At 59.2% G+C, this 21,342-nt stretch overlaps 1 protein-coding gene across 2 annotated transcripts; it reads left to right on the top strand.

Moving 5' to 3' along the window:
* Positions 1–984: 984 nt before the first annotated feature.
* Positions 985–20,697, top strand: MMP15 (matrix metallopeptidase 15). 2 transcript variants are annotated; one of them, XM_019664449.1, is made up of 10 exons: positions 985–1,903; positions 11,952–12,100; positions 12,722–12,847; positions 14,143–14,450; positions 14,763–14,924; positions 15,730–15,983; positions 16,356–16,494; positions 17,133–17,283; positions 17,422–17,537; positions 18,677–20,697. In XM_019664449.1, exons 1-10 carry the CDS (start codon positions 1,610–1,612, stop codon positions 19,141–19,143), a joined length of 2,166 nt encoding a protein of 721 aa, XP_019519994.1. In that variant the 5' UTR covers positions 985–1,609; the 3' UTR covers positions 19,144–20,697. The 2 variants fall into 2 exon arrangements, with proteins under 2 accessions (XP_019519994.1, XP_019519995.1); XM_019664450.1 differs by lacking the exon at positions 985–1,903 and adding an exon at positions 5,672–6,765.
* Positions 20,698–21,342: the final 645 nt, after the last annotated feature.

Genomic DNA, 21,342 nt, shown 5'->3' with positions numbered 1-21,342 from the left:
CTGTCTGTTCTCTTTAGCAGTGCTCTTTTTTTTTCTCCTCACCTGGCAGGTGGGTGAACACGTCAATTTCTAAAGCCCTGCCCAGTCTCTGCCCATTTCCAGGAGGTGAGGCCCGACTGGGGAAGTTTCTAAAGAAACCTGCCCTCAGGTAAGGAAAGCTCCCATTTCTAGGGCTGGGAGGTGGCAGAGGAGAGGGGAGGTCTCTGCCCTCCTACCCTCCCTGAGCACCTTCACCTTCACCCCCTGCCCCTGCCCCTGCCACTAGTCTGTTGGACCACGGCTGCCCTTGGTCTGGACACAGCCTCTGCGGACCTTAGGTATAGGCTCCCCCTACCTCAAGCTTTCTGCATCCACACCCACGGGATCTCAAGATGACTCTGGAATAGAATTAGATCTAGCAGTTTCAGCTCCACTGGCTGGTAAGTTCTGCCCACCTATCCAGAGCCTTGTCATGCAGCACTGTCACATTTCACTTGCACAAAATAGTGTCCTCTACTTAGCCACCTAATGTATGCTAGGCCAGGAACCCAAAGCATACCTAACCCTTACCTTAACTTTGCCTCACATTCCAGGTAAGGTCATGAAGGCTCAGGAAAGTTAGGTAACTTGCTCACCTCCATGCCACAGGTAAATGGCAATGCAGAACTGCAACGACACAGCACGGGACACCAAGGTATGAAACCCTCACTATGCAATGGAAGAAAATCACCGAACGGCCAAAGACACCTGAGACTTTTGAGAAAATAACAAGTCTCTAGATTTTTGTCTATTTTGTTTGTGTGTTTAAGCCTGAAACAGGACATTTGGGTCCTTCCTCACCCAGTCCTCCTTCCTGCCCACTGCTGCCTCAGTATCCCCACCAACCCCCACCAGGCGGGAGAAGGAAGAGTCTTCATTCCTCCTTACTCCCTCCGTGGGGGCGTCGCTTTGGGGATCAACCCCCGCTCTCCAAAAGCAAGGCTGGGAAATGACGGAGGCAGTGCGCTGGGAAGGATTGCCGCTGTCTGGAAAGGGTAAAAAGGCTGCCTACCCGGTTCCACCGCCCGCACCTGCTACGGAGAAGCCGCTGGCTAAGGTACCGCCCCCGGCCCCCTCCCGGGGCCGCGCGCGGAGAGAGCACTGGCCCTTTAAGAGCGGCGGCAGTAGCGGCGCGGGGAGGAGGGCTGGGAGCGCCCGGAGCTGCGCCGAACTCGCCGGGGACGTCGGGCGCCGGTTCCCTGGCTCGCTCTCTCGCTCGCTCCGACCGGCTCCCTGCGCCTCCTCCCAGGACTGCGCGGAGACCCGGGCCCGGTGGGGCGCGGGGCGAGCAGAGCCCTCGGGCGGGAGGCGCGCGCTCTGGGTAGCGCCCGGCCCTGGGCATGGACAGAGGGAGCTGGGCGCGCAGGGGGCGCCGCGGGACCGGGCGGCCGGAGCGCTGAGCCAAACAAAGGCTCAGGAGTTGCGCTTGCTCTCGGGAACCGGGCCCCGGGTGCCCAGGCTGCGGGACCCGGCGGCTGCCCTCTCCCAAGTGGGCCGGCTCCGTGTGCCCGGACCTGCCCTGCCCGCTTCTTCTCGAGCGTGGGAATTTGCCGAAGGTACCTAAGCGGCTCCGGCGGGGACCGGGACCGGGATGTCTGCCGCGCGCCCGCCGGGCGGGGAGCCAGGGAGCGTCGCAAGTTTCCGAGCCGCGTGTGGGCACCGGACGCCGACGAGTGGGCGAGCCCCGCGTGCAGCGCTCGGGGCCGGGCCGGGCGCCGAGAGCATGGGCAGCGACCGGAGCGCGCCCGGACGGCGGGCCTGGGCGGGCAGCTTACTTGGTGGCCGGGAGGAGGCGGCACGACCACGACTGCTGCCGCTGCTACTGGTGCTTCTGGGCTGCTTGGGCCGCGACGCAGCGGCGGAGGACGCAGAAGTCAATGCCGAGGTAAGGACCCCCGCCCTGTCCCTTTGCCTTGGGTTGGGGGACTTGGCGGGGGCGGGGGTGGGGGGCTATAGAAGGAGCCACGCCCGCAGCTTGAGGCCAGGAGGTACTGGGCGCGGAGACGAGCCACCTATCCCAGGGGAGGGGGTCGGAAGAAAGGGGCCAGGCAAGCTGCCCCTCCCCAGCCTGCTCTCTGCAGCGCACCTCTTCCCAAACCCTGGAGGGCGCAGGGCTCGCGCGCACTCTACCTCTCCAGCCCTGTCCTGGGCACTGATCCGCCCCAGCCGGCGTTTGGGAACCGCTTCTGCCGCCCCCAGCCCTTGCTCTCCTCCTTCCCTCTCTCCGGGGAGGCTGATTCCTCGAGAGCCCTGCGGGCGCGGTGACGTTCTTTCCGAGTGGGCAGTGGGCAAACCTGGGGGTACCACGGGCCGAGCAGGCGGTGCTCCTGCCTAGGTAGCCTCTGGTCTGGGTGACACTGAGCAGCGCGCGGCGGGCCGGGATGGGGGGAAGGGGTGCGAACCTCCGAGGCAGCAGACTCGGGTCGCAGGGGCGCTTTGGCGACTTTCTTGGGCTCTTGCACGGAAGCCGCACCATGGCCAGGTGGGATCTAAGAGAGAGACCCAGTCTCCCCGGCGCTTCCTCCCACCAGAGTCCCCTACGCTGAGGCCCGGAGCTCAGAAGGCAGACTCCGCACATCTTTTAACCCGGAGCCTGCCTGACGTCTCTACGGGGCCGCCTCTCTAGATTCGTCCCGCGGGTGATCAGGGGCGGCCTCCTGGCGCAGAACTGGGTCCAGCCAGCGCCCCCAGCTTCATGGGGTAGCCCAGCGCCGTCTTCCCGAGCAGGGACAGAGAGGGCACCAGCTCCGTTGCCACGGAGCAAAAGCGGGGTCCACTCTTAACCGACTTCAAAAACCCCGCTCCATGCCCCAGACTGAGAGAGGAGAGTGGGTTGGGGGTTAGCGGGGAGACCCGCCTCTGCGCTCGCAGGGTAGGCTCAGGCCTTCGTGTCCTTGGGCCTGAGAGCCGTTTCTATTTGCAGTCGGGCCGGTGCTCCCTCCCAGCCCCCCGCGGGTTCCCCACCTCCCCCTACTGCCTGGGAGATTTTTCCAATGGAAGGCTGCCCTTCCCCGCCCTACTTTAATAAAAGCTTGGAGGAAGGGCAGGGAATTCCTCCCGGCTCAAGTTACACCTCTTAGCCAGTTCCCCACCTGCTCTGCCCTCCCTCCACGGCCAGGCCAAGAAGAGCTGCAAGGAGCCAGCTCCTGGCAGGAGGTGGGGTGGTTGCCCGGCCCATGCTCAGTCCAGCTGCCTCCCCCTCATTCAGACTGACAGGCAAGCAGGGGACTCCTGCTGGTGGGGATTGCCCTTCAGCCCGTGATCCAGGCACTAGGTGAAAAATGTGTGGGCCAGCCCACCTTCTACTCTCCAGAGTGGAATACGGAAGAATTGCAAGTCACAGATCCAGCCTTGAGCAGTTTATAATCCACTCAGGAATGGCATCTCCACCAGGAAGTAATTACGGACCACACTGGAATTTGGTGGCTGTGCATTATGAATTGGCATCCTAGATGGCCAGGAGCTGGGGCACTGGGACCTGTGGTCTGAGGGTCTTCATTTTCTCTTTTCTTTGCTTCTGCTCTGCCATCACCCCCTCTTATCCCAACTGAAAGAGTACCCATAGCCCAGGGCCTGCACTGGGGCTACAGACCATGGCCCTAAGCCTTTGCGGGCACTGGTTAGAGATGCTGTGCGTGACCTGCAGTCTCTTTCCGGGGGGGAAATTTGGGTTTGGCTGTTGCTGGAAGAGACTCTGAAAGGTTATTGGATCCCCTGAATGTTGGGAGCCAAGGTAGATAAAGGGCTAGCGACGGGTAATTGGTCCCAGCTCCTAAAATTGGCTTTGGGGTACAGGCCATTCCTTGGAGTTCCATTATGTCTAGCAAGATCTGGGCCCAAAGAGTTGAGTGGCTTCAGAAGCAGCACATGTGCAGGAGGCTGTGAGACAGCTGTCCTCAGGTCCACACTCTCCATGGACAAGCCTCAGAGACTCCTGGGCCTGGCCCACACCCTGTGTCCAGAGCCTCCCAGAATCCCCACAGCTCCAAACTTCAGGTCAGGTCATGGCTGGGACCGTCTCTGAGCATCTTGGTAACTAAGCCAAGGCCAGCCTCTCTCCCTCCCAGGGCACAAACCACAGGAGTTTCACTAGACTAAGGAATCGGGGAGTCTGGCATGTGCTAGGAGCCAGCAGGCACCTACAACTTTCCAAGCCCCAGCCTGGAAAAAGGGTGTCTTCATTGGGGAAGCCACTGCTGAGCTCCTCTGCCCTGTCCTACTCCCTGCCTTGGGTGTCAGGTCCCGGTCTCCAGCTGTTCTGGGCTAGAGCTGCGTTCCCCTGCATAGATGAAGGCCTCAGCTGACTGGGGTGCCGGCTGTAGCTCCTGGCCTCCCTGGCCTGAGAGTCCAGGACCCCCTTCAGATCTCTGTCCTGTCTTGCTGGCTGTAGCACCTAGCCTGCTTAAGTGCCTTTGGTTTTCATCAGAGAAGCTGTGGTCTCTTCCCACCACACACTCCTCCCCAGACATAACCTCAGGCCCTCAGCCGGCCCCATACAGGTGACTCAGGCTTGCAGAGTTCACAGGTGTGGTGCAACTGCCACTCAAACATGGACACACTCACCGTCCCTGAATAGACTCCCACACCTTCGCGGCCCCTGCCTAGCAGCTGAGCAGGATAAGCAAAAGGAGGGGTGGGGATCAGCTTGAATTCTGATTTTCACCTTCAAATATGACTGGTGAGCCATAGCCCCAGGCTTCCTGGGCTCCAGTCTCTGCTGGCACTTCCGTGGTGGCCCCTGGAGGCCCCATACCTGCCTTCTTAGTAATAGTCTTTCTTAAATAAGGAGAGAAACTACAGATGCCCCGTTCCTCCCCCTTGAGGAAAACATGAGAGCCTTGTCATTGGGAACCTACAGAAGCCCAGTCTTCCCTCCCTCTACCCATCCCTGCTGTTTAGTCTGTTGTCCTCTTACTACTTACAAACCACCCCTTCATTGTCTATCTCAAAGCCCCCAGAGAACTGGGCTGATTGACACAGCCAGGAACCCAGGATCCGACTGGGCCGTGGCCCTCATGCCCAGCCCTTTGCCAGGTCCCTGTGTTTGGGCTGCCCTGGGGTCCCGTCAGTCGGCCGCCTCCTTGTGGAGAACAGCCCAGGGTGTGCTCCTGGTCTGAATAATGCATCGGTCCCACCTGCCCACTATGACCTTTGGACACAAACACCTTCCTTTGCCCCACCCCAAGGAGGGTGGAGAGGAAACAACACAGTAACACACCCAGATCCCCCCACATGGAAGTCTCCCTCTGAACCCCAGGGCCCACTGCCCATGTTCTCTGATGCCAACTCAAAAGAGCAACGCTGCCAGGTGCTTGGTTCTGGCCAGCCCCTTCCTGCCCCTTTTGTTGCTAATCCAGATGTTCCCTGCCATCATCACCTCTGCCCAGCTGGGAGTTTGATTTCTGCCTGAGTCCAGCTGCGATGATCACTGTGAGGCGCCCCTGGTCCCTAGCTCAGATTAGAGTTATTGCTGTAGACAGAATGTTTGTATTCCCCCAACATTCATATGTTGAAACCCAACTCCCAAGGTGGTGATAATATTAGGAGGCGGGGCCTTTGGGAAGTGGTTAGGTAATGAGTACAGAGCCCTCCTGAAGGAGATTAACTCTCTTAGAAAAGCTGCTGGAGAAAGCTCCCTTGCCCCTTCCACCATGTGAGGACACAGTGAGCAGTCGGCACAGTTTGCCACCAGGAGGGGGGCCCTCACCAGAACCTGACTGTGCTGGCACCCTGATCTTGGACTTCCAGCTTCTAGAACTGTGAGAAACAAATGTGTGTTGTTGTAAGCTACCCAGCTTATGGTATTTTTGTTATAGCAGCCCAAATGGACGAAGAGATTTGGCATCTTCAATATTGTCCCAAGTTTTACGCGGCTCACATGACCAGCCACTCAGGCAGGGACCGAGCCCCATGGCCAGCCCTGCCTCAGGTGTGGAGCTGTGTTTTCTGAGTCAGCAGAAGCAGAGAGGGATCAGGGGCTCTGTGCTTGGATCCTTCTGAGCCACAAAGAGGGCCTGAGAGGACTCCACAGATGAATGTGAGGACGCGGGACCCTGAAGGTGGCCGGACACGCAGGCCTTCCTCACCCAATGGGCGCACTCTGGCCGGAAAAGCCCCCTGAGTTAGGGCTCATATGAGGCCACTCCCCAGAAGAGCACTGGTTCCAGGGATGCCTGGGCCCTTTGAGGGAGGAAGCACAGAGTCTGCAGCCCTGGGCAAGAACAGCAGTGGTGTGTGAGCTGGGCCTGGATCAGAGAGAGAGAGACAAAGAGGGGTGCCTTGTGCCAGAGCCCATTCCCTGCGTGGGAACAGCAGGAAATGAGCAAGAAGACCCAATCAACCTCCAGTATCTGGACAGACAGATGAGGACCTGGGTCCCAGCCATCCGCCAGCCCTTGGAGATGCCCTACATCCCACTGCCATCTGCTGGTTGAGCTGCCGGAGCTGTGGCGCTCAGAGGCCAGGCTCTAGATCAGCTCTCCAGGCTGGCCCTTAGCCCTGAGCACCATGCTGTCCTTCTCCCAGGAGTGACTGTCACCCTGGGGGGATGAGAGCCCAGTTTCAGGTCCAGCTTTTGTGAGCACGGCGCCTGGTATATAGGAAGCACTTGCAAGATGGTGGCAAAACAGTAACAGTGAGAAGCAGATGAATGGCGTTTGCTGTTGGGCAAGTCATCGAATGCATCTGAGCCTGTTTCCCTGCCTACAAAGTGAGAATAGTAATCGTGTCTACTGGATGGAGTCATAGGTGTGTTTATGTGTAAAATGCTCAATGCCTTGCAGTGGCCCTCACGTGGCCCAATAGGGTCAGGTGCTATTTTTGAGCATCGTCAACATATTTGGTTCTATCCTGGGCACAGGCTCGGGCTGTTTTGTAAGCATGTTCACATTTAATCCTGGTACTGACTCTAAGTGCAGGTGCTGTCATTACCCCATATGAGGTGAGAGAAATTACGCCAAATTCCCCATCCAGGGGGTGGCAGAGATGGGATTTGAACCCAGTCGGTCTGGCTTGGAGGCTGAGCTCCCAGCCCCCCATACTGGGTTAAAGGTTGCAGGTCAGAGCCCACGGTGCCATCCTGTGGCAGTGCCACCAGGCAGGCACCTGCTGAGCCTGAGCCAAGTGGGAAGGAGGTGGCGGAAGTGGGGCTGGGTAAGCCTGGAGCCTTCCCCCCAACCTGTCCAGCCACCCAGGTTCTGGCCTATGGACTGCCGCATGTGGGAGACAACACCTACAGGGGCTTTCCAGGTGAGGCCCCAGGCCTGGCCCCCAGCCAACCTGAAACCACTGGCAAACAGGGCTTTTTTCACCCAGTCCCTGCCTGCCCACTGGCAAAAGGACCTGTCTGTTTCTTCCTCCAGTGCAGGGCAGGCTGGGAGGCCACAGGGTAAAGAAGTGACAGAAACTCAGGGTGTCCGCCTCCTTCCTGCTTCCTTGGCTGCACATCCGCCACCCCGCCCGCTCTCCCTACCACCCAGAGCCCCTCACTCCACCTGCAACTTTCCCATTGTGAAGGGCAGTTCTTCTAGAGTGAGATGAGTGCTGCCTCTAAAGGTAGTAAGCGATCCACCAAGGATGCCCCCTTTCTTCACTAGTCTTGGGGCTGGTTATGTCATCTGTGCTCTCACCCCTGTGAGGCAGATGGGAAGTGAAAGTTTTGACCCCATTTTGCAGAGAAGGGATCAGAGGCTCAGAAAAGCTGTCTTAGTCCTCTTCCATTACTCAAAGGTCTGTTCTGTGGACAAGCAGTCAGGACCAAGGGGCAGATGGCCCTGGGAGGCAGATTTCTGCTCAGCCTGAGGAAGACCTAACAGCCATGGCTACCCAAGGACAGAATGGGCTACTTTGGTGGCAGTGAGTGCCCAGTCTCTGCAGGGGTGCAGGTTGGATGGGTCCCTGGCCCAGTTGTGGTCCATAGAGGCTTCCTTGGGGTAGCTGGCCTTGATGGCCTTGCGGTCCGTTCCAGCCTGAGACTGGAGGAGTCTAGGCCTGCTCGGGATCACCTAGCTGGTGAATGGGCTCCTGGCTCAGAACCCCTGAACAGAAGTGGGCCCAGCAGACCTGGGACCCATGCCCTGCCTATTCCAGGCTCATCATCCCATTCAGCACCAACCCCATGCCCAGCATGGCCTTGGCCTGCTCCCAGTAGCCCTCAGACCGTGATACCAGTGGGGAGATGGGCGCGGTGATGACCTCACAGCACCCTGAAAGGTCTGTCTATCGCCGGCGAGACTGACAAGATGCCCTTGTGTCTGTCTGGGCAACCCTGCCAGGGTCTGCTTGGACTACACAGAGAGCCGTGGGTGACAAGCAGAGCAGAACCCAGCAGAGATTGTCCTTAGCTCACGAGGTCTGATAAGGCTGGGTAGGCGGGGCTCCACTGGTCTGAGCCCTGGAGGAGCTGGCTGGAGGAGCTGGCTTGTGGTGGCGGCAGCAGCACCCGCCCCCTGCCCCCACGGCTGCTTAATGCACCGTATTGATCTGGAAGCTCCTTCTCAGACACACCCTCCCTGCGGGCCTGCGCTGGCATTGTCTCAGCAGTCCTGGGGGGCAGACCTGCTGATGTGGCCCGACGCCCAGAGATGTGAGTGTGGGGAGGATTAGACACCCTCCTCCAGTGCTGTGCTGGGCACTGTTCCTGAGAAGGGCCAGAGCCCAGTGTCCCCAGCCTCAGGCCAAGAGGAACTGATGCAACTTCACAAACAGCTTGGTCCAATAGTACTGTATATGGGCACTAGTTCTAGCCAGCTCAGCTGTGTGATCTTGGGTGGGCCACCTACCTTCTCTGAACCTTGTTGTCTGTATAATGAGTATGGGGGTACTTGGCAGCATTTAATGGGGTGACGAGTGGATGGCCTGGCCCACGGCAGTTCTCAGCCCTTGGCTGCCGCATCTGTGGCATCTCCTAGGGGCAGGAGGCCAGGAATCCCCTCTCAGACTCCCCATGGCCCCATGCCTACTTGCCTGGGGCCAGCCACTCGCCTCAAGCATATATCGATACTTCTGGGATGGGGTCTGGAGCTCAAGAAAGAAATGGCTGAAAGGACCAGGGTGGGCTGCAGCTAAGAAGGGCCCTCATGGCTCCAGAGCTCTCCTCAGAACCTTCCTGGCCTCCTATAGGACAGTGAGGAGGAGGCCCTTTATTCTGCTGCTTACTGACCTCCCAAGCCTCAGTTTCTCCACCTGGGAAACAAAGCTTCACCTGCTTGGCTCACTCTACCTGTGAGACTAGGTGATAGGGAGGAAAAGGAGGCACCTTGTATAAGGTACAGTCACCAGGAGGGGCAGCAAGATCTTGAACACAGCCCCTCCCCTACTGTGAGACCAAGAGGTCAGTCATGACCTTGGAAATCACTCTCCACTTTTTTCCCATGGCAACAGAGTACCTCCGGAAGCTGAGGCTTAGGGTACAAGCAGCCCCCTCTCACCTGGAGGCAGCAACCCCTGCTGTGCACCCCTGTCCCGTGCTGTCTTTTCCTCACTTCCTTGTCCTCACTTCCTGGCCTTGTCACACTTAGCACAGCAGTAGGGTGCTAGAAACTTCCTCCTGGACGCTGAGGAAAAGAAAAGCCCACAGCCCTATCCTGGTGGCATAGACTGATTGGCACTTGGTGGTCAGCCCCGAGCGCATGTTGGCAGTCAGGCAGGCTTTGTCAGCGTCTTCGCCGTGTCATCTGTTGGTTCGGCTGCTCTGGGCCAAAGCTTTTTCTGCTTATTCCACCTATACCGCTGGTCCCCAGCTTCGGCTTCTCACTGTGGCAGTGGCCACGAGGCGTTTGTCACCGGGAGGCTGAAGGGTCAAGGCTTGGCTGATACTGAAACGGAAGCTCTTGACTTCCCGGAGACTCACAGGGTGCTCATCCGTGTGAAGGAGGGTCCGTAGGCACCCTGGAGACCTTCCCATCAGCCCCTAAACTGCCCGCCCCTGAGTTCCCGAGCTTCCCTTGCAGACAGGCCAAGCTCCCTCCCGCCCCTCCCCGGGGCCCCAGCCTGAGCCTCCCCCTCCCTGCGCGCCTCCTGTCACTCTGCAGACACTGCTAATCAGCCCCTTGGTGGCCTGTGATTGCGCTCCCTGAGATATTTTTACCTTATGCAAATAGGTGATGTAGAGGTGCCCTCATCTGCCAGCAGGCAGCCCCACCTCTCCCCCCACCTCCGGCTGGATCCTTTTCACCGCTGAGCATCATGGCCTCGCCGTCTAGATCTCTCCAAGCTTCTTCAGGAAAACCATATCCGTTAAGGATGACGGGCTTCTCCCCTTACATATACACAGACGCTTCAGGAAAGACGCTAAGAACAGGGAGGGTGCCCATGACAGTGCCAGTGTCTGGTGGAACCGAGGGAAGGAGCCCTGGGCCGCAGGGATGGGGGGGCCTGTCAGGGAAGGCCACAGGCTCCCCGTGCCTCCCCCAGCTGCCCTAACTGCACGGTGCTCAGGCCCTGTTGGAGCCTAGAACCTTCAACCCTGTTGGTAGAGGCAAAAAGCTACTGCTCCAGGGACAACCGGATGGTCCCTCTGCCTCTGTCATTAATGGTACATTTATTGAGCACTTTCCCATGCCCAGCACAACACCAAGCACTAGCGCGGACATCCTCATTTAGTCCTCACAGAAACCCATGAGATGAGGCAGGTCCTAGTATAACCCCCTTTCACTGCTGACGGACTGAGGCACAGGGAGGCACAGCGCCGTGCCTCAGAAGATGGGCTGGGATATGTCCCCACCCCTGTCTGTCACCAGAGCCAGGGCTGTTTCTCAGCTCTGTATCTCTGCCTCCTGGTTCTGTGGCTACGACCCATGGCCCTGAGATGCCTCAAGGCTCTGGCAGTTTCTCTGGCAGTTCCTCTTTGGCTCAGCAGCCGCTCCCTCCAACAGCAGTCTGGGTGCTGCTGAGCCAGGGGATGTGACAGCCCCTCCACACTGGGGACCTGGCTGGGTGCCAGGGCTGGCCTGACAGGTGGCACTGAGAGAGCAAGTACCTGAGGAATTGGCTGTGACACTGGTGGCAGACAGATATGGGTGTGGCCCTAGCCAGCTGACACATGGCTGTCAGCCCAGAGCAACAACCACTATGTCCAGCCACCATCCTGCTTGTGGGTCCTTGAGGTGCAGCCCTCACCTCCCAGGGCCTCTCAGAGAGCAGGCCTTCAGGTCCCCTCAATCTGGGGGCCCCCAGAGACCCAGGGTGGGCCAGGAAAGATGCAAAGGACACACTTCCATGTGGCCAAGGCCCACAGCAGTCCCTGGCCTCTGTGCCACCAGCCTCTCACAGTGGCCATCATGTTCTCATGGCCTTGGGGACATGAAGCGGGCAGGATGGAGTTTCCTTTCTTATTAGAACTCATTGTGGTTCATTGGGGATCCCCTCCTCCTTCATCCTAATGGGGGAGACAAAGGATGAACACCTAAGTGAAATAAATATATGGTGTGTCAGATGGTGACAGTGCAGGGAAGGAGGAGAGGGGATGCAGGGTATGGCGTGTCGGGGTCTTTTTTACATAGTGTTGTCAGAGGACACCCCTCCAGTAAGGTGAGGTTGAAGTAGAGACCTGAAAAAAGTGGGGGTGTGAGCCATGCAGATGTCTGGGAGAGAGCACTCAGGAAGAGCATGTGCAAAGGGCTTGAGGCAGGAGAGTGCCTGGCTGGGTGGATGGGAGGCCTGAGATCTGAGAGCTCAGACCGGGGTCTGGTAGTGAGGGCCTGGTAGCTCCTGAAAACTTGGCTTTTCCTCTGAGATAAGTCTTTGGAGACCAGACCTGACTTGTGAAGGCCTTTTGCTCTGGCTCTTGTGTGAGAACAGACAACAGGAGGTCGAAGCAGGGAGGTGGTGGTGATGATGGTAGCGGTGGTAGGCCGTGGTCAGACGCAGGCTGTACGTGCTGGGCGTCAGCCGTGCCAGGACCTGCTGACTCGGTCGTGGCCTCTCATTTGCAGAACTGGCTGCGGCTCTATGGCTACTTGCCCCAACCCAGTCGCTACATGTCCACCATGCGCTCCGCCCAGATCCTGGCCTCGGCCCTCGCGGAGATGCAGCGCTTCTACGGGATCCCTGTCACCGGCGTGCTCGACGAAGAGACCAAGGCGTGAGTCTCTCTGCTAGGCCATTCCCAGACCCCACTGGCACCTGCCTTCCTTCTGACCTGCTCTGACGAGTCCTTGGCACGTGGGGTCTCCAGAAAAGAGTGGCCCAGATAAGAGATGGCAAATGGTTTGGTCCTCCATGCTATCTCTGATCAGGAGTGGTTGCCTAAAGCCTTGTGTTGAGAAAGCTCCTGAGGCCAAATCCTGGCTTGGCTACAAGGAGCATAGAAGTGATTAGTAATGTCTGCCACAGACGTGGGACTAGGCAGACAGCGCACATGCCCTGGATGGGACAGCCTAGCTAGACCTTGCTCTGAATCTGACCCAAAGCCACATTCTTGATGAGCAAGGACAGGAGGCCTCAGGAGAAATTGTCCCCTTCCTGGGTGACACTGGTGAGAAGGGGCTCACCTTTTTGGAGCCACTGCTGGGCACCCATTCTTCTAGTCCAAGATCACTGTGCCCATTTTCCTGATGAGGAAATTGAAGCTTAGCTAGTCTCCCCCACCCCGCCCCCCACCCACCCCATATAAGAGCCAGCTGAAGGTCAGAGGCAGGAGGGTGGAAGAAGGTGGATTGCCTCAAGGAAGCTCTGGGCTCACCCCTCCATGCCTATGCCCTAGGTGGATGAAACGGCCTCGCTGTGGGGTGCCAGACCAGTTCGGGGTCCGTGTGAAAGCCAATCTGCGGCGGCGGAAACGTTATGCCCTCACCGGCAGGAAGTGGAACAACCCCCACCTGACCTTCAGGTAGGGACCCCAGCTGCCCAGGGTGGCATCCCTCCCAGGGCACCTGGCTGAGGCCTCAGGCTTTCCAGTGGGCTTGTCTGGAAGATTTCCTTTCCCAGCAGACACCCCACCAGGGTGCCCGGCATAGGCAGTCTGAACCCGGTTCCTGCTCCCACTCCCACACTGACAAGGGCCACACACCCTAGGCAGTCTCCCTCCAGAGAAGGTCAGGACCCTTGGAGCTGCTTCCGCTCTCGCCTCCTTCCCACCCTCCCCCCGCCCACCAGCGGTCCGGACTGGCTTCACTGGCCCAGAAGGACTCCTGCACAAGTATGAACAAGGGGCCTCCACAGGGCAGGGCACGGGGCTTCAGGCACCTGAAGGGTTGAGGAGGGCAGGGCGGCCTAACTCCCAGCATCTCTCAGGTGGGCAGGCAGCAAGTCACCTGCAAAAACCCTGGTTTAGGCACCCTCCTCCTTTCTGCTGAATCTTTGGGCAAGAAACTCCTCTGAGCCTCCAGCATGAGGTGGTCCCTAAGGGCTCCTCTTCCTGTCCCAGTCCAGCCAGGGCCCCACCGGGGAGCCCCATCTCTTGAGGAAGAGTAGCTCCCACGGCCTCTTCTTAGACCCCAGACCCCCAGAGGGAATTCATGGTCCAACCAGCTTTACTGGAGGTCTGTCCAGCACACAGACGCTTAATCTGATTTACACGGGTAGTAACAGGCCTCCTCACACTTTATCACATGCAGGCTTCGTTAGCACGTGTTCTACATGAGTTAATTCATTTAATCTTCACAGGGACCCTATGATGAAAGCACTACCCTCCTTTTCCCATTTTACAGATGAAGAAACTCAAATTCAGAGAGACTAATTCACTTGCCCAAGGTTGCACAGATAATGTTAGAGCCCGGCCTTGAACTCAGGTCTGCCTGACCCTGGAGCCCAACATTCAGAACCACTGAATGGCCTGTGTTCCCCAAACCTCAGCCATTTGCACCTGCTGTGTAGGTCTTTCTCTCGGCTACATATCACCTCTCTTTTATTTACTTAATGTTTTCTTAAAACCAGCTGATTTGGCACAATGCAACCTTATTTGGGGATATCCTAATGAACTCACGGGTTTGATATGTCATTTCTTTTTCACATTCACATCCAAGTGAACTAAAGGTTGGTGTCGAGCGTTGTCCGTTAGCCAGCTCAGACCTTATGCGCGTTCCTTGGCACCATGTGTCTCAGCCTCCAGCCCGGTGGGTGCCAGCAGTGGGCAGTAGCCCCAGGCCCTGGGTTTCACTCCCATGTCTCCCCACCCCCCTGCAGCATCCAGAACTACACAGAGAAGCTGGGCTGGTACCACTCGCTGGAGGCGGTTCGCAGGGCCTTCCGCGTGTGGGAGCAGGCCACGCCCCTGGTCTTCCAGGAGGTACCCTACGAGGACATCAGGCTGCGACGGCAGAAGGAGGCAGACATCATGGTACTCTTTGCCTCTGGTTTCCATGGCGACAGCTCACCCTTTGATGGCACGGGCGGCTTCCTGGCCCACGCCTATTTCCCTGGCCCAGGTCTGGGCGGGGACACCCATTTCGACGCAGATGAGCCCTGGACCTTCTCCAGCACTGACCTAGATGGTGAGATCAGCTGGCCAGTGCGAGGGCAGGCGGGCAGAGCAGGAGCTGCGGGGCTGGGAGGGGAGAGCGTCCCCTGTGAGGTTCTCTGAGCGCCGATACTTGGTCTCAGGCTGTTGTCAAGGGGTGGTAGGGAAGGGAAGGGGTCATTGGACCCATTTCTCAGATGGGGAAGCTAAAGGTCCAGAAGTCAGAGCAGCTCAGCCTCTTCTAAGAGTGAAGAAGGGCAGGCCCTCTGCAGCCTCAGCCTACAGTCTGGGGTGGCCAGGTCCTGTGCCAGGCCAGAGCTGACCATGCTGTTGGCCCCCTCTGCAGGGAACAACCTCTTCCTGGTAGCAGTGCACGAACTGGGCCACGCACTGGGGCTGGAGCACTCGAACAACCCCAGCGCCATCATGGCGCCGTTCTACCAGTGGATGGACACCGACAACTTCCAGCTGCCTGAGGACGACCTGCGGGGCATCCAGCAGCTCTACGGTGAGACGGTGGTCCGGGTGCGGCCAGTGGGCTCTGCATGCCTGCTCTCGACTCCCAGCGCTTATGAGGCATAGGTACAACTGCTGTCCCCATTTTGTAGATGAGGAAACTGAGGCCCGGAGAGGATTAGTGACTTGTCCACATCACTCAGTGAGTAAATGATGGTGCTAGAAATCAAACTCAGGGCTAGACAACTGACCCCAGGGCCTGGCCCTCACCCAAGTCTCACACCCAGAGCTCTCACAGTGGCTCCAGGCTTGGGCTTCTAGGGGACACAAGTGGCCCTAGGGCCCCTCACTGAGATTCCTCAGCCTCAATGAGATTCCTATTAGACCGAGGGTGCCTCTGGGTTTCAAGGACCCTATTCCCCCCACTGCTGCTCCCAGCCTGAGCCTGTCCTGGGCTCTCTGCTGAGTGTTGTTTTACCACTTCCCAGTGGCTTTGAGGCAGGTGACACACCAGGCCTCACCCGAGAAAGCATCCAGTGGTGAGGTCTCCTGAGGGCCAGTTAAGTGGGTACCTGAAGGGTAGTGGAGGCAGGGACAGCCTCAGAGGCTCAGTGACCCAAGCCCAGTGTGGGGCAGTTGAGGAGGGAACTGTACAGAATAGGACAGAGGTCCTCCTGAGGTTGGTGGGGGGAGGGGAGAGGAGCAGTCTGCTGTGGACAGACGGGGCCTTTAACCCGGGGCACGTGTCTCTCCAGGCTAGGAGCCCTGGGGTCCTAGGATTCTGAGTAGGAGAACTTGGAGTCCTGGGTGGGTTCTAGGGCTGCACCCTCACTTCCTGTTCCCTCCCGGCTCCACAGGCACCCCAGACGGTCAGCCGCAGCCCACCCGGCCCCTCCCCACTGTGACACCCCGGCGGCCGGGCCGGCCAGACCATCGGCCCCCCAGACCCCCCCAGCCCCCACCCCCAGGTGGGAAGCCAGATTGGCCCCCAAAGCCAGGCCCCCCTGTCCAGCCCCGAGCCACGGAGCGACCTGACCAGTATGGCCCCAACATCTGCGACGGGGACTTTGACACAGTGGCCATGCTGCGTGGAGAGATGTTCGTGTTCAAGGTCTGGCCCCCGTCCCTGCCTCCCTCAGCCCCTTGACCCAGGCTCAGAGCAGGAGAGCACCCCCCACCCCATCCCCAGAGCCTTGCCCCACCTGGCTACTCGGCACCCCCGCCCCTCCTTCACTGACAGCCCCTGGGGAGCCATCAGATGTTAGTCCAAAAAGACACCAGCCTGAGGGATTTTCCTGGGGTCACAGAGCAAGCCCAGGGGTCCACCCACTCCATCCACGGCTCTCTCCCTGGTGCTGCCCTCAGGATCTCAGTGGCCTCACCTGGCCACTCCTTGACCCAGGAAGGGGTGGTCCTGGGAGGGGCCTCTCGCAAGCCAAGGCAGCATGCATGCCCTGCCCACTCACACCCACACCCTCCCCAGGGCCGCTGGTTCTGGCGGGTCCGGCACAACCGCGTCCTGGACAACTATCCCATGCCCATTGGGCACTTCTGGCGTGGTCTGCCCAGTGACATCAGTGCTGCCTACGAGCGCCAAGATGGGCGTTTTGTCTTTTTCAAAGGTGAGCTGGGGTAGGTGCGGGGAGCTGGGGGGCCTTCCTGCCCCAACCTCTGACCCAGCTGTGCTTGAGGAGGAGGAGGGCAAAAGGGCTGTGTTACATGGATCAGGGCAGCACCCCAATGGCCTGAACCCCAACAAGGCAGATGCCCCCCAAGGAGAGGGCTGGGCCCATACCAAAAGCGGGGAGCACTGGGATGCCCCAGGGATGCAGCCCCTAGACCCAGAGGCCAGGCAGAGCTCCCCCATTTTCCTTTTTCTCTATAAGAACCATGTATGGGGGGCAGATGTTCACATGGAAATGCAGGCCCATGTATAGTGTGACCATGGTGTGTGTACAAGTGTGAGCAACTGACATGTGTTTGTGTAAAGGAGCGTGTCACAGGTGTCTGTGAGTGCAGAATAGGTGTGACACAAAGGTGAGTTGCATTGTGTGTTGTGGGCATGTGGGTGTCAGGGCCTGTCCTGTATATAAGAGTGTGAGTTTGTATATGTGTAATTGTGTGTGTGTGTGTGGTGGCAGCAGTGTGGCAGTGGATGTGAATGGATTTGTGAGCCCAGAATAGCATTCCTTGTGTCCCCCCACTGCCCACTCCCCTCAGCCCCAGGCCTGTCCTCACCCACCTCCCACTCCTCCCCCAGGTGACCGCTACTGGCTCTTCCGAGAAGCGAACCTAGAGCCTGGCTACCCACAGCCATTGGTCAGCTATGGCCTGGGCATCCCCTACGACCGCATCGACACGGCCATCTGGTGGGAGCCCACAGGACACACCTTCTTCTTCCAAGAGGACAGGTGAGCACCCTGTCCTCTAAAGGGAAAAGGCCCCAACCAGACCCCTCTACCCCCAGACCTACTCAGAGAGAGCTCACTGCTAGTTGGGAATGGACTCCAGGCCCGAGCAGGCCCACAGCCTTGTGCTTTTGGTCACAGGTACTGGCGCTTCAATGAGGAGACGCAACGTGGAGATCCCGGCTACCCCAAGCCCATCAGCATCTGGCAGGGGATCCCCGTCTCCCCCAAAGGGGCCTTCTTGAGCAATGATGCAGGTACCAAGGCCAGCACCCTCCAGTCTGCCCAGCACTCACCATCCCCCTCCTCCACACAGAGGGGACAGGACTTGCCCGAGGTCCACAGGCATTACGATGGCATATATGGGGACACAGCTGTGTCAGGCCCTGGGCTGCTAGGAGCTTCTGGAGTATGACTCTGCCCGTCCTCCCTGCATTGTCACCATCCCCTTTTTCACAACCACACTAAACACGTAGCTTAAGTAAAGGGCCCCAAATCCTACAGTGAGGAAGCCGTGGAGCCAGGAGGCCCACCCAGGCCTGCCTGCCTGTGTCCAGAGCCGACGCTTGGAACTGCCCTGCTTCTCGCGGAGTCCAGTTGCCCCTGGGCGGCCCACAGGGAGCCTTGAGCCTGAGCTTGGCTCAGAGCAATGGAGTGAGAGTCCTTCCAGGGTACCCACTTACCCTCCTGGAAGGGACGCCTAATCTCTGTCGTTATAACTGAGTGACAGGGAGCTGCGACTTTTGTTTCTCCAGCAGGATCTCCAGTGAGTTTAAGAAAAGCCATAGTCCTGGTTCTCAGATTCCAGGTTTTCAGGCTTGGGGGCTTTGCCAATGCTTGGGCGGGTCACATGGCTTCTGTGTGTGATGGCATCACCTGCAGCTGCTCTGATCTCCCTCAGCAGAGCCTAGACGCCCCCATGATTCCAACCTGGCCCTTCCTGGGGCTGAGCTCCCAAAGCCAGAGAGCTGAGCCAAGGCAGAGCCAGGCTGCACTCCAGGCCCATTGCAGGCTGGCTGTGCGTGGCCTTGAGCAAGACACTGGCCTGTCTCGTGTGGGGTGAAGCCAGTCCTGGAACAGGACAGCAGGGTCCCCTGACTGCAGCCCCCAACCCAGCAAGCTGTAGGACCCTTCCGCCATATGCTGCCCTGGTCCATGTTAGCCCGGCTGGGAAACATGAGATTCTAGTGGTGTGCTCGACACAAACCCTGTCCCGCTCTGAGCTTGGTCTGGCTCCTGTAAGTTGGGAAGGGGCAGATCTGAAATTGCTCAGGGGAGCAAGTGAGGAGGGTGTTCTAAAGCCAGGGCCTCTTCAGCATGTCCTGCTCTTCTGCGAGGGTCTCTGGCCGGCCCGTGGGCCTGGCCTGACACCACTCTGGTCTGCTTGCCCCTGCAGCCTACACCTACTTCTACAAAGGCACCAAATACTGGAAGTTCGACAACGAGCGCATGCGTATGGAGCCCGGCTACCCCAAGTCCATCTTGCGGGACTTCATGGGCTGCCAAGAGCATGTGGAGCTGGGACCCCGGTGGCCCGATGTGGCCCGTCCGCCCTTCAATCCTGACGGTGGTGCAGAGCCTGGGGCAGGCGGTGACAGCCAGGAGGACGATGAGGGCCATGAGGCTGGCCCTGGTGCTGGGGACGGGGACTCTGGGAAGGGGCCGGACGTGGATGGGGGCAGCCGCGTGGTGGTGCAGATGGAGGAGGTGACACGGACAGTGAATATGGTGATGGTGCTGGTGCCTCCGCTGCTGCTGCTCCTGTTCATCCTAGGCCTCACCTACGCCCTGGTGCAGATGCAGCGCAAGGGCGCGCCGCGCATGCTCCTCTACTGCAAGCGCTCTCTGCAGGAGTGGGTCTGACCCCCACGGGCCCCTCTTGCTCCTCACGGTGCTAAGGGGCCAGGCTGGCGGTGCCGGTGGCTCTGAGACGATGGCTCCTGGGGCACCCAGCAAAGGCCTTTGGTGGCTCCCTCAACCCCTGGGTGGGAAGGGGGGGCCCAGGCCCTCCAACATCCCTGCCAGCCCTGCCCCCATTGTTTATTTATACCCAGGTATCTTTTTTTTTTTTTTTTTTTGCACACTAACTGAGCATTTGTTTCTACTTTCCTGACCAGGGGCAGTCCCTCAGGGCAGGGGGTTAGACCTTTCTAAATGGAGTGTTGCTCCAGACAGGGAATTAGGCCCCCACCCACCTCTAGCTTGGCAACAGCCAGTGTAGTAGAGGGTCAGAAGGCCCAGGTGAAAGAGTGGCTGACAAGCTGTCAGGTCGTCCCACCCTGGGCCCTCCGCAGCCTGGGCCCTCCGCAGCCTGAGCCTGGCCGGAGACTGGTTGGCTTTGGAGACGGGTGGGGCCTAACTGGTCTCCACCCACCTGAGTCTCACTCTCTCTGCCTTAGGAAGAGCTTTCACCCAGGGCCTCTTCGGGTGGGAAGGGACAGAGGGAAAGGTGACCACTGGCTGTGAGTTTATGTTGAGTTTTGGTTCCTCCCAGCCCACCTCTGACAACCCCAGTAGCCCGGGTTTCTTGTGCCTAAGAACCCCAGCCCACCCCTGGCCAGCCAAGGGGCCAGCAGCTCCCAGCTCCCACATCCCCCTTGAGCCCACACCTCCTTTTCTCTCTGGAGAAGGGATTCTGGGCCCCTTACCAAGGACCAAAAGGGGTGTGCCAAGGCCCCTGTGCCCCAGGAGCCTCGCCGCCCGGGCTGGGCCTCCAGCCCCCTCCCTGTGTACTTTCTCCTCGCTGAGCTGTGACCCACCGGGGCCCCTTCCCTGGGCCTCCTCGCACCCTCTCTCACCCACACCACCATCCTCAGGGGTCTCAAACCCCGTCAGCCTCAGGCTCCAGCTGCCGGTGTTCTGGCTCTCCCTGGGAGTCAGGGCCCGATAGGTGCCCGGGCTGGGGTGGTAGATGTCCACAGTGTGCCCAGCTGTGTGGGGTCCACAGCCCACCACGTGCCAGGCTTGGGGGCTCCTCCCCTCCAGCTCCCTGTCCCCTGGGGCACTGGCGGGAGAGGCCAGCAGCTTGTCCCCCATGCAGACTGGGAGGGCTGTGGACTCCCCCAACGAGCCCACTGTGGCCTGGAGACTTCCCTCCTCGGGCTCAGCCCTGAGGGCAGAGACGTTTTCTCCTCTTTTCCTTCCCAAAGCAAGCAGAGGCGAGACTGCTGTGGGAAATGGTACTGTGCCGCCGGCTGTGTCCCCTCTGCTTCCCGCAGTCCTGAGCAAGTGGGTCTGCCACCCAGATCAGGAGGCCCTCGGAGGGGGGCTTCTCATGGGCTGGCCCCGAATGCAGGTCCAGCCGCTTCCTACCCCCTCATCCTCAGAACAGGAGTGGCAGCCAAGGGTGGAGGGGCGTCCACGTCTACCCCCATATGTTTCTTTCTGTAAATAATCTGCACTGATTAAATTGTACGGCCGGCGAGCGTGGCCTCCTTTGTAAGAGGCCTTGGGCCAGAGCTTACAGTTGGAGGGGCTGTAGGTCATGGGGTGGAGTCCATGCTGGGATTAGGGGACTTGCCCCCCACACCAAAGAGACCTCACTCCCAGCTCTGCGGGGGCTCCTTCCTAGTGGCCCTGGAAGGGGAGGAGCTGGGGTAAGAGTGAGAGGTGGCTGCCCTCAATGGACCTGAGAAGGGCCGGGCAGGGGGCCTGGGGTGGCCCCACTGGGGTGGGACAGGGAAGGAATAGGGAAGATGCTTGCCATTCATTCATGGTGAGAAAGGGCAACTCAGCTTCCCGCATTTCCTGCACATCGAGGAGGACTGAGAAAACCAAGCCAGGCCACCCAGCCCTCCCTCCACCCGTCCAGACTGGGTTCTGGTCCTGAAGACCCAGCTTGGACAGGAAGAAGATGAGAAACGCTGCTACTGTGGGTCCCAAAAGTTCCCCTCGCCACATGCTCTGCTCAGAGGGTAAGGGGGCACCCAAGATCTGCCCTCTCATCTTGGAAGCAGCAGAGAATCTCACCCTGGGTAGGGTGCAGATGATGCCCAGGAGAGCAGGAGACAAGTACTGCCTTCCCCCAGGTCTGGGTGAGCCTTGAGCCCAACGTCCATCCTC

The sequence above is a fragment of the Hipposideros armiger genome, unplaced genomic scaffold (genome assembly GCF_001890085.2).
Source record: "Hipposideros armiger isolate ML-2016 unplaced genomic scaffold, ASM189008v1 scaffold_423, whole genome shotgun sequence".
NCBI lineage: Eukaryota > Metazoa > Chordata > Mammalia > Chiroptera > Hipposideridae > Hipposideros > Hipposideros armiger.
Note: the sequence above shows the minus strand (reverse complement) of the source record. Positions and strands in the feature narration are given on the sequence as shown.